Source organism: Pseudonaja textilis, chromosome 9 (genome assembly GCF_049901715.1).
Source record: "Pseudonaja textilis isolate UNSWEBS1 chromosome 9, rPseTex1.2, whole genome shotgun sequence".
Taxonomy (NCBI): domain Eukaryota; kingdom Metazoa; phylum Chordata; class Lepidosauria; order Squamata; family Elapidae; genus Pseudonaja; species Pseudonaja textilis.
In genome coordinates, this window is record NC_141998.1 from 24,961,507 (window position 1) to 24,974,290 (window position 12,784).

General features: G+C 46.9%; 1 protein-coding gene across 2 annotated transcripts; it reads left to right on the top strand.

Annotated features, from left to right (window-relative positions):
* Positions 1-1,496: 1,496 nt before the first annotated feature.
* C1QTNF5 (C1q and TNF related 5) lies at positions 1,497-9,342 on the top strand. Of its 2 annotated transcripts, XR_015744693.1 has the most exons (4): positions 1,519-1,623; positions 4,306-4,536; positions 6,234-7,051; positions 7,130-9,342. XR_015744693.1 is itself a non-coding variant. In XM_087939180.1 (3 exons), the coding sequence occupies exons 2-3, from the start codon at positions 4,317-4,319 to the stop codon at positions 6,749-6,751; spliced, it is 738 nt and encodes a 245-aa protein (XP_087795306.1). In that variant the 5' UTR covers positions 1,497-1,623; positions 4,306-4,316; the 3' UTR covers positions 6,752-9,342. The 2 variants fall into 2 exon arrangements, 1 of the variants encoding a protein (XP_087795306.1); XM_087939180.1 differs by having other exon boundaries at positions 1,497-1,623; positions 6,234-9,342.
* The last annotated feature ends 3,442 nt before the right edge of the window (positions 9,343-12,784 follow it).

Sequence of the window (12,784 nt, forward strand, 5' to 3'; positions counted from 1 at the left end):
TTTTTCTACTTGCACTTTTACATGCGTTCAAACTGCTAGGTTGGCAGAAGCTGGGACAAGGAATGAGAGCTCACTCCGTTACATGGTGCTAGGGATTCGAACCACCGAACTGCTGACCTTTCTGATCAACAAGCTCAGCGTCATGCACGTACACACGAGCAAAAAAAAAAACCCCTCTTTACACAATCTACATTCAGAAGTTTCCGAGGCTTCATTTCTGTGCTTCCGTTCTGCGGGAAGCTGTTCGGTGCTCTTCGGTTGACTCCCTGCTTGTAGACAGAAATCTGTGTGTCTACGCTGGGACCCCACCCTCCTCGAACTTACAGCCAGGAATCCTTTCCCGTTAATTTTCAATGCATGTCGAGAACTTTCTTATGTTCACTCTATAAGCAAAAGGCCCTCTTCCCATGCTCGGTGGTTGTGTCGCCACAGCTGATGTCCAGACACGCAGACACCGTTCTGTATAAACCCTGGCACACGTTCAGCTGTCTGGGCACGACATAACAGAGTTGCACTGTTTGTGGCTGAGCTTGTGGTGAAAAATCCTGCTGTGATTGTAGCATGTTCTATGACTGTGGCAAAACACAAAACTTTGAGGCGGTTGGTTTAGGGCAGTGCGTGGGTTAGGAAACTCTGCCACTGTGTTTTCCAAACAAGAGGCACAATGTTAGGTAATGCCAGCCTTTTCTGGCATCTCTCCAGGGGTAACAGCCCACCACAAACAGGACAAAGTGAGTTATTTACTTAAAGTAGTCCTCGAGTTACAATCGCAAGAATTTCCGTGGCTGTGTTGCTGAGCGAGCCACGTTTGATTTTACAATCTTTCTCTCGAGGTTGTTCAGTGAACCTCTGCAATTGTTTACTGAACCTTCCAAGATGTTAAGTAAATCCGCCTTCACCCATTGACTTGGTTTGTCAGAAGTTGGCTGGGAAGGTCACGTGACCCCAGGATGCTGCAGCCATAGGCTGGCTGGGGAATTCTGGGAGTTGATGTCCAGGAATCTTAAAAGTTGCCGAGTTGAGAAATACCGAAAGCTCTTTTCCAACTCAGAAGCAAACTAGAAATGTGATGCTTACCACAATCACATTTTGATCAGGGTGATGAGCCACTGAGCTATTTAGCAGCAAAACAGTACACCAGGGCTGGGGAATTCTGGGAATTGAAGTCCACGGGCCTTAAAGTGTTGAGAAACACAGATTTTTATGGAGGTTTTCCCTTTGTCCATGACTTTTTCCATATCCTTGGGGGGAAAAAAACCACCCTTCCTCCTTTCTCTTCTCCTCCTGACCTATCCCAGGGACATCCGGATGGGATGTCCTATCCACACATCCCCACCCCTGCCTAGCGTCCCGGCTGCGCTGCTCAAACACCAGTCTGTTCCTTCCCTTGCAGTGTAGCTTTTGGCAGTCTCTCGTTTCCTTTAAAAATTTTGGGAGGAGAGACCAAGACAGAGAGAGAGAGAGAGAGAGAGAGAGAGGAGGGAACTAAGGGTGGGGAGTGGGGGGAGGCCGGCCGGCCGGCGGAGCTCCCTAAAAGCCCTCAAGAGCAGCCAGCTGGCCGGTCGGAAAGTCCGTTCCTCCCGGGGAGAAGGAAAGAGAGATAAAAACCCCAAGAGAAACCAGGTAAGGGAGGAATCTGCCCCCCAATATCTGCATATGTGCAAAGAAGATTCCCCAAAGCTGCTGGGGCCGGGGATCCCTTTTCCTCCCCATCCTGCCTCTTGGGGTACTGGGGGGGCCCCTCTTTTCCAGCTTGGGACTTTCTGGAGGTCTGGACTGCAGAGCCTATCATTCCCAGCCAAGCTGGTTAGGAAAGATGGGAGCCTAGGTCAGCGCAAGGCGGGTTTGGAATCTGCGGAGGCTGTATTGCTTCGGATAGGCAGGGGGCACAGCCTTGTTTACACACACACACACACACACACACACACACACACACATGCACACACACAGACACGAAAGTTTGCTCACTGAACTTTGGAAGTCCTTGATTGGATGTCTGGCTGGCCAAAATGCATCGGGGGAATTCAACAAGGAAAGTAAACACAGGAGAAACGGGGCTTCTGGTATTTTATTTTGCCCTTAAGCATGAAAGGGTGGGGGCTGTTGGGAGTCAAATTACCCCCCCATCCACCCGGTGGTCTCCCCCCACCCAAAATATTAGAGATTCAGATCTTACCCATTTCTGACATTCCTTTCATCGGTTCCTTAACCCGAAGAACTTAAGGGCACCTGTTTGATTTTCCTCCCATTTTCTTAGCATTCTCACCTCCCTGTAAGGGAGGATCTCGGGTGAGAGAGAGTGAATTAGACAGCCCAAGGATGATGTGAAGGAAAATCACGGTTTTCTTTTCCTTTCCTTTCTCTCTCTTTTTGGTTTTTCTGGTTTTTCTGTTTTTATTTTGAAGACGTTTTGCTTCTCATCCAAGAAGCTTCTTCAGGTTTTCCTTTTTCTTTTTTTTCCTTCCTTCATATCTATCTATCTATCTATCTATCTATCTCTATCTATCTATCTATCTCTATCTATCTCTATCTATCTATCTATCTCTATCTATCTCTATCTATCTATCTATCTCTATCTATCTATCTATCTCTATCTATCTCTATCTATCTATCTATCTATCTATCTATCTATCTATCTATCTATCTCTATCTCTATCTCTATCTCTATCTCTATCTATCTATCTATCTATCTATCTATCTATCTATCTATCTATCTATCTATCTATCTAATCTATCTCTTATTTGATTTGATTTGATTGATATGCAGCCCATCTCCGTATCCAGCGCCTTCCTCGGTTGCTATCAGGAAAAAAAACTGTTTCTTTCTTCCCAGGCAGCTTTTTGCTTCTTGGGCCTTGAAAAGCAAACTCAGCACAGGAAATGCAGACACATCCGAGCCCCCGGAGGATGCCAGAGCTTGCAGTGTTGGAGGAGGGGAGGGGGGGATGTTGAATCAAAGATGCCAGGGATCGATCCTGGTTGGCTGAAAGGCGTTTTTGGAACAGGGTTGGGGTTTGGGTGTTGAGGAATCCTCATCCATTTCCTCTTGCTCTCTCATAGATAAAATACTTTTTGTAAATCTCAGTGTTTGGGTTCATTTATGCCGGGAGAGGCTCCGGGTGGAAATCTGGCCTGTCAGGAAAGTATTTAAACTCCAATCTGGAAGAGGAGGGGATGTTCTCTTAAAGGCAAAGGCACTCGTGTGCATCGACTGGAACTCTGCTTTTCTTGATGAATAAATCAAAAACTCTCAGTGACCGGTCAATATTTATTTTTTTAGCAGAAATCAACGCATTCAGATATGTAGATGTGCAGAAAGTGTGGTCTTTCCTTGTGCCCTGCTGCAGTTTGGCAAAAGGGAACGGTTGTTTTTCCACTGATGGGATAAACTCCCCCACCCCACCCTCACACACACAGACACACTCTTTCTCTTACTCACTTTCACAGTCTCACAAACACACAAACATGACCCCTGGGTGCTAAACAATGCCTGTCTCCCTAGCTCTTCTAATTTCCAATAGCAGCAGCTAGGGCTCATCCTAAAATTAGGTTGCAAAAATGATTGGATGACACACACACCCCGGGGTTGATCTAGATCAGCGGTTGCCAACCAGTGGGCCATGAGAAAATTTTGGTGGGCCGCAGAGAAATCTCACCCCCGCCCCAAAGCAATTAATCCAGGCTGCGCAGAAACACAAGGCTGCGACGCCCACATGGCCTGCGGGAACCCTCCCCGCTCACTCAACCCTTACCCAGCAAACTTGGCTGCTAAATTGCTATTTTTCCTTTTTCCAGCCATCATCTGTTCTGCTGTGCCTGGAGATTTAGATTAGCTAGGAAGCAGGAAATGGTTGGATTTCTTGCTTTCTAGCTAATCTTTAGATCTTCGGCTCTGCTTCCCTTAGGACTGAAGGTTTGCTTGCAAGCAAATTCAGTGCAGACTCACGGCAAGCCAATTTGAGAGACTGAGCTAGCCGATGGCAGATAGATAGATCACTGAATGATTCTGTGAGCAATTCAATCTGCCTGCCTGCTTTGCCTGATTTGGGGTAAAAGTTGCTCTTTTTTTTTTATAAAAAAAATCAATATTTATATAAATATTCATAATATTTACATACAAGCCATGCCCAGCCAGTCACATGACCAAGCCACACCCACAAATTAGGCCACACCCACAGAACCTGTTAGTGGTCCCTGGGATTTAAAATTATGAGTTTGGTGGTCCCTGAGGGCCAAAAGGTTGGCGACCCCTGATCTAGAGTGACCTTTCAGATCTCCAACTTTTGTGATTCCCCGATTCTTCAGGCCTCAGGAACATGGAGCGGGTGCGCTTCCTTTTTCTTTTCTTCCTCGCCCTGGCCAAGGAGGCGGCGCTGTTGGAAGACAACAAGATCCCCAGCTTGTGCGCGGGGCAGCCTGGTCTCCCCGGGACACCCGGAACTCACGGCCACCAAGGTTTGCCCGGCAGGGACGGTCGTGATGGACGAGATGGGCCTGCAGGCCTTCAGGGAGAGAAGGGCGAATCTGGCCATCCAGGTAAGAAAAGGGATGGAATAATCAGTTGACTTTTCTGCTGGGATCAAATCATTTCAGGATTCTGGGGCAGAATAACTTTTCTCCAAATCTCAGAATGCCCAATATTGGGGACCCCCAATTTAAGGGAGGAGGGGGAAATGAGTGAGAAAAATGTTATTCATCAGCCCAACTTTTCAAGAGTTGTGCTCAGGAAACAAGAATGGAATGACAGGTTTCCAATACATGAAAGAGGTTTCAAAGGAGCCTGGGACATGCATCAAATTTACTATATTCGTAGACCCAGAAAAAAAAAAAAGAAGACTTTAAGTGTCTCCCAGGCAAAGGAAGGAAAAACAAACACGGGAAGAGATTAAAGGACAAATGCAAATCATTAGGGGAAAATCGATAGTAGCACACAGATGCATTGGCAAACTCCAGTAATTGCATTGGCAGACACCAAGCGAGGTGTCTGCATGGGGACATCAAAGCAGCAGGATGGGGAGGTGACTACCCAATTGAAGACCTCCCTTTTTTTATAAACAGGTGGGAGTTCAGGTATGCAATCATGGGCGTGGTCCCTAACCCTCACGATGAACCTCATTTTGATGTTACAGGCTCAGTTTAAATACGTGCTGCAATTGTTATTCAACCTTCATAGTCTTTCCTTCCTTCCTTCCTTCCTTCCTTCCTTCCTTCCTTCCTTCCTTCCTTCCTTCCTTCCTTCCTTATTCCCATCTCCTTTCTTCCATCTCTATGCTCTTCCTTCCTTCCTTTCATTCCCATTTCCTTCCTTTCTTACTCTCATTCCCATCTCCTTCCTTCCTTCCTTCATCTCTAAACTCCTTCCCTTCCTTCCTTCTTCATTCCCATCTCCTTCCTTCCGTCTCTATGCTCTTTCTTCCTTCCTCTCATTCCCATCTCCTTCCTTCCTTTCCTCTATGCTCTCCTTCCTTCCTTCCTTCCTTCCTTCCTTTCTTCCTCATTCCCATCTCCTTCCTTCCATCTCTATGCTCCTTTCTTCCTTCTTCTCATTCCCATTTCCTTCCTTTCTTACTCTCATTCCCATCTTCCTTCCTTCCTTCATCTCTAAGCTCTCCTTCCCTTCCTTCCTTCCTCTCATTCCCATCTCCTTCCTTCTTTCTTTCTTTCTTTCTTTCTTTCTTTCTTTCTTTCTTTCTTTCTTTCTTTCTTTTTCTTTCTTTCCTTCCTTCCTTCCTTCCTTCCTTTCTTCCTTCCTCATCCTCATCTCCTTCCTTCTGTCTCTATGCTCTCCTTTCTTCCTTCCTCTCATTCCCATCTTCCTTCCTTCCTTCATCTCTAAGCTCTCCTTCCCTTCCTTCCTTCCTCTCATTCCCATCTCCTTCCTTCCTTCTTTCTTTCTTTCTTTCTTTCTTTTTCTTTCTTTCTTTCTTTCTTTCTTTCTTTCCTTCCTTCCTTCCTTCCTTCCTTCCTTCCTTCCTTCCTTCCTTCCTTTCTTTCTTTCTTCCTTCCTTCCTTATTCCCATCTCCTTCCTTCCATCTCTATGCTCTTTCTTCCTTCCTCTCATTCCCATTTCCTTCCTTTCTTCCTCTCATTCCCATCTCCTTCCTACCTTCATCTCTAAGCTCTCCTTCCCTTCCTTCCTTCCTCTCATTCCCATCTCCTTCCTTCCTCACTCCATGTTTAACCCTCCATTCTTGCTCTCACCCAACTCTGCTTTTACTTTTTCTCCCTGAAGGACTGACAGGCCCCCGAGGGGACCCAGGCAGCCCAGGCAGCAACGGGCTCCCGGGGGAGAAGGGAGCCCAGGGGGAGTGTGCAGTGGCACCCCGTTCGGCCTTCAGCGCAAAGCGCTCCGAGTCCCGCAGCCCACCGCTGCCCGACGAGCCCATCGTCTTCGACATTGTCCTGATTAACGAGCAAGGCCACTATGACAGCAACACCGGCAAGTTCATGTGCGAAATCCCAGGGTTATACTACTTCACCGTGCACGCCACCGTCTATCGGATGAGCCTCCAGTTCGACATCATGAAGAACGGCAAGTCGGTTGCCTCCTTCTTCCAGTTTTACGGCAACTGGCCCAAGCCGACCTCTCTGTCCGGAGGCAGCCTGGTACGGCTGGAACCTGAGGACGAAGTCTGGGTGCAGGTGACAGTGGGCGAGTACACTGGCTTCTACTCCAGTGTGAAAACAGACAGCATCTTCACCGGGTTCCTCGTCTATTCCTACTGGCAGAACTCCCCCGTCTTTGCCTGAGAGGCAGACCAGGAAATCAGCCAGCATCCTAAAGTCTCACATCCTGGGACTGGTTTATGTCAAGAGCCCCAAGTCCCTTTCTGACCTGGGGGTGCAATACCCTTTAGCTGACCCTATTGAAACTAGGAGATTAGGAGGGGACGGGTCTCTGTTAATCCCTGGTGGCCCGGAGCACCATAGAGAAACCAATATTTTTCTCCAGCATCACCCTAATGCAGGTAGTCCTCCACTTACAACCCAAACGTCCACTGCTAAGCAAAGCAGTTGTTAAGTGGCTCACACTCCATTTTACAGCCATTTGTGTCGCTGGGGTTTAGCAAATCACTGCAGGCCTAAATGATTCTTGCAAACTGGGCTTCCCCCATTTGACTTTGCCAGAAACGGGCTAGGAAGGTGGCAAATTTTTGGTCTTATGTCCTTGGGAGGCTGCAACCATTACAAATACACACCAGGTCCCAAGAGCCCGAATTTTGATCCCAAAGTTCTGTGACAGAATGAGGACTGGTTTTAAGCCACTTTCTTCAGCGCCGTCGTGACAGCCGCTAAGCAAATGGTCGTAGGTGCGAGGGGTCTCTTCTAAAGGGAAGGAGCTCCATCCCACCTCTTTCTTCCCTGAAATCAGAAGTCCTCCAAAGGGTGGGCTTTCGGCTTTCGGCCAATTCTTCAGCTCTCTCTCTCCATGAAAAGAGGTTTAATTTCCAACCCCTCTTTGGCCACGAAGCCCCTTCCTGATTTCAGAGGTTTTTATGGGGAGGAGTGCAGGGACCAAAATCCTCATGACAATTGTGGAAATTATGGTGACCAAACAGAGCTGTGCCACCCAAAGCTACAGATGGCCCTCTCCAAAAAAAAAAGCTCCCAAAACGTGACTCTGAGGAAAAAAAAAATATAGATGTGAAATAGATGATGATGATATTCATTCAGTTATATCCAATGCTTGGGTGATTCGATGGGCCAAGATTCTCAACTCCACATCTTCTAATCTTGCATTAAGTACCGTGTTTCTCATATAATAAGGCCGAGTCTTAGTTTTTTTGAGCCCCCCCAAATGGCTAGGTTGTCTTTTTGGGGGTGACTTAATTCCCCCCTGTTGCATCTTTGGGCAGGCGGGCGGTGACAGCTTGGATGTTGACCTTGGTGTTGGTGGGGCACTTCGTATTGGGATCAACACAGGCAGCATCATATCCGGGTGTGCAACAAAAGTACTTCCTAACGGCGAGCCCCCCCACCATTCCCCCCCCCCCCCATTTTGCATGTTTTAATATAGGCCTTAATTTGGGGGGAGGGGCTTAATTTCATTTCATGCTTATAAAACATGCTGGGACTTCCTATTAGGGGAGGCCGTATTGTTGGAGAAACAGGGTATATTGAATTATCCTCTGTTTCCATTTAATTGAAAACATCCATGTCAAATGAAAAAGCAAGCCAAGGAGGTTCTTTTCATCTTGGCTCCACATGTTTTGGAATGCCGTCTCCGGAATGTGATCCAAAGAATTGGGCTGCTGGCCTTGAACAAGGCGCGACCTTGCTTTAAAGCAAAGCTGCATTCACAAGACACTTAACCAAGCCTACACGGCACACAAGCCTTGGTTGGGTTCTGCCTGCTTGTGCCTCTCAAGTCTATACTGGGCTAACTCAAGCTGGCTTGTCCACAGTTCCATGTTTTGTACTTCCCCCCAAAATGGATTAATTCCATGCTCACATAAGTCGCGAGGGGAGGAGTGGTCCTTTTGCACAGGAGAACAGAGCTGGAAAGCAGGTTAGTGGGGTGGGGAGGGAAGGGGGATTTTGCAGTATCCTTCCCCTGTCACGCCCGCCAAGCCACACCCACAGAACCGGTAGTAAAATATATATATATATTGAATACCACCACTGCCTCCTCCCCTCCAAGCTGAAATAAGGGAAACTTCTTTCAACTCTCCCCAAAGAGAGAAAGATTAGCAAGTTCCTGAAGTCACTTTTGGTATGCAGAAGATGAACTGGCCATGTTTATCTTGGGTTGGCTTGCATCCCCTGACTGCTACAGATAATTAAGTTAAAGTTTGCTTCAACCTCCCTTCTCCAGCATAAATGCTGGCTGGGGAATTCTGGGAATTGAAGTCCACTTGTTTTAAAGTTGTCAAGGTTGAGAATCACTGCAATGACTACCAAACTGACTAGCCATCCCATAAGCATCCAATGCAAGCCAATACGGTATGAAATCATAGGATTCGTGATGGCACCATCCTAACATTATGCAGTCTGTCACTTCATGTCCCTTGTCCTCTCCTGCGAAAAACCCAGCCTTCAGCAGCAGTCCACGCAGAGGGTCCATCTAGCAGTGTTCAAGCTGCAAGAGACATTTGAAGAAAATGTGGTTTATTTTAGCCAAATTTGAAGAAATTGGGGTCACCCCATGAGCTGATGTTTGCGGTAATGGAGCATAGAAGGTTCTGTCCACTAGGGGGCACCCTGAGCTCAAGTTGCATTTGATAGCCAAGTTTAATTCTGTAATTAACCTGGTTTGTAAGTTTTGTACCCATTTCTTTTCGTACAAAGAGATTTCGCCTATTTGGTTACATTTTCTCAGTGCAATAAATGTTTCTTGCATACCTTCCCTTTCCCTATCGTTCTCCACTGATTCCACCTCTCAAATTTCTTAAAATACAATGTCAATAATTTGGAGTACTTTAAATTGTCTGAACAAAGCAACAGCAACTGGGTGCAAATCTTTTGGGAGATGGAGGGCGAAAGCCATTCAATGCATTGGGTGATGTAGCAAAACAAGCTGAAGCTTTAAATCAAGAATGGGGGTACAGAAAAAAAAAACCATGTAAAATCCAAACCATCGGGTCAGTAGCTCTCTTTGTACCATCTGCAAAGCTTGGGTGGTGGTGGCCTTGTCTAATCTCATTTATATATGCTGTGCAAAATCAGCCCCTTGGGCTGCCTTGTGCTTCAAGACTTTGTACAAGTGCAGAAAGCGAGTGATTCAACCTTCCTCTGAAGGGTGTGTTGGAAAAACAGCCTCATCAAACTCTCCAGCATCCTCCAGCATGGCTGACAGTTCAGCAGTTTTTGGCATGAAAATGAATTATTTCTGGCTGATGAAATGTTCTGGCTCTCTGGCCCTGCATGGAGTAGAGCAAGTGAATTCTGAGGGTGGAGCTTAAAGCAGACTGGGGTGGTGCCAAGGATGGCATCCAATGGAATCAAACCTAGAATCCTGCATCCAGTTTTGCTCACCACACTATTAAAAAGAGGTTGAAACTCTGGAAAGAGTGCAGAGAAGAGCAACCAGGATGGTTAGGGGACTGGAGGCTAAAACGTAGGATGAACGGTTGCAGGAACTGGGCATAGCTAGTCTAGGGAAGAAAGGACCAGAGGAGACAGGATAGCAGTCTTCCAATATTTGAGGGGCTGCCCCAGAGAGGAGGAGGAAGGGGTCAAGCTATTTTCTAAAGCACCCAAAGGCCAGACAAGGAATAATGGATGGAAACTGATCAAGGAGAGGTTCAGCCAGGAAGTAAGGAGAAATTTTTCTGGCAATGAGAACAACCAACCGATGGAGCAGAAATTGCCTTCAGAAGTTGTGGAAGCTTCATCACTGGAGGATTTCAAGAAGAGATTCTGTCAGAAATGGTGTAGGGTCTCCTGCTTGGGTGGGGGGTTGGACTAGATGACCTACAAGGTCCCTTCCAACTCTGTTAATCTGTAATCTGAATGGCTTAACTCCAGAGGTTGGAGCCCCAGCAGTTCAGGAAGAGTCCAAGCGATCGACTGCAGCTGTTTCTGCTTGGGATAGTAAATTTTCACATCACTAGAAATCCTAAAGGGTGGTGGGGATTTAACCAGCTGCAAAGAACATTTCTAAAAGGCTAAATAAAAGTCTAGAGCAGTATTTCTCATGTGGGACTTCAACTCCCAGAATTCCCAGAATATTGGGTTGGAGGCATAGAGCTCAATAGCGTTGTTTGTTTGTCAGAGGCTTTTTTTCCCATAGAAAGCTATCCTGGGGACAATCCCTGCTCAGATTTTGCTGTGGAACTCCAAGATCATCCTTCTTTTCCTGTCCGGGTTAAGAGATTTCCAGTGTGAGAACTTCAGTAACAGCAGGGGGAGAAAGGTCCTTTATTTTTAGCACGTGTTTTGCATTCTTACCCAAAATAGATCTCCTCCGGGCCATTTTCCTAAATCCTTCTGGAGCCTTCCCAGATGTTTGCAGAAGTTTCCCAGTGTTGGCTCGAGGGACAAAGTCTTCAAATTTGAGGGCCACATCTGGCAACTTCCAGGGAGTTGGGAGGGAAACCTCACCATTCCCACAAACGCCTGATATCAAGTTAGTGTGTCGTATGGCCAAGCCAAGCCAAGCCATCCCATTTATTTTCAAGGGAGGTTTCTGCAAATCTCAGCGATGGCTTCATTGGTTCTTGGGTTTTGGCTCTGGGACACCTCCAGGATGCTGGCTGAGAAGACCCACCTAAAACAGGGTTCAAGAAGCTGGGAAGGTGGGGGCATTCTGGGTCCATCTGGGTCCATCAGAGTATGTCTAGTCTAACGAAAAGAAGGTCTAAGAATGACTTGACAGCAGTATTCCAATATTTGGAGGACTGTCAGAAATAAGACGGGGTCCACCTATTTTCCAAAGCACCTGGAGGTAAGACAAGAAGCAATGGGTGGAAAATAATCAAGGAGAGATCCAACCTAGAAATAAGGAGAAATTCCCTGACAGTGAGAACAATTAATCAGTGGAACTGCTTGCCTAAGGAAGTCGTGGATGCTCCAACACGGGAAGTTTTTAAAGAAGAAACTGGACAGCCCTTTGTCTGGAATGGCAGAGGGTTGGACTGGAAGACCTCCAAGGTCCCAACTCTCGTCAAATAAAAGCACCCCGTGGGGTCAACGCTGACGAAGGGCCTCTATCCCAAATGACGTGGGCGTTGCATAGCTCTGAGCCAGGATTGTAACAAAGAAAGGCTATGTTTTCTGTCCTGGAGCCTTTGCAGAGCCCATCTCACATCTCACTATACACCCACCCACCATAACCACCCCATTTCATTCTCAACCACATCTTCCCCCCCGCCCCCCCGTTCCAAACATCCTCTCCTTGTCCGTCCATATCAAGAACGGAAGCAACCAGGATCTAAAACCTGTAACAAATTGGACCATACTGAAAATCCTGCCCGGTTGCAATCGCTAACCCTTCAGTTGCAGAACTGCCTGAAATACAGATTAGGTGAAATCCAATTGATATGAACAATTCTGTTTGGGGCCAGGAAGATCTGACTTATTCTCCGATTGTTGCGGGGTTTGAAATTTTTGTGTCCAAAGAAAAAAAGGGTCTCCAAGTCCATCACCTGAAAAAGTTGGTGTCTTCAATCCACACATGAAGCCTTCTGGTTTGATGCAGACTATCTCTTTGCTGCTAGCTTTGTGGCTCAGCTGCTTTCTCCAAGCTGAGGAAAGCCTCATTAACTTATTCCCTTGTTTTGAGCTTAGAGGCATTCCTCCCCCCCCCCCCGCCCTCATTTAGAGATTAGAGGGTAAGAATATGCCCCAACGCAGGGAGGGGTTCAGCTTGGCATCTGCTGCCTTGAACGGCTAACCGACCAATGGTGCTGAAAGTACCTCCTTCCTCATTAAAGTAGCCACCTGCTCTCGTCTGTGCTGTCCTCCCTTGACAGCCGGGTCTCCAGTTTTGCCAAACAAAGGGAGGAGGTTTGAGGTGGGCGGAAAAGAATGACTTGGGGGGGGGGATAAATTAGGTGGGTGGGCGCTGCACAGGAGAGACAAATGGAGCAAGACGCCTGACTCGGTTCTCTATTAAATGGGATTGTTGTTTTTTTTCTTGAAACAAAACAACAGGCATGGAATTCAACCTTTGGGCAAAATTTGTGATTCTCCATCTCTGCCGAGAGGGATGGTCTGTAGGGATGGGGGCAATCAAAATATCAAGATGGCCACAATCGTATGATTTGAGACATCTTCCTTTTACGTGACATTAAAATTGAGGCCACGTTAGTTCCCGGATAGATAGGAAGCCAACTGACTGTC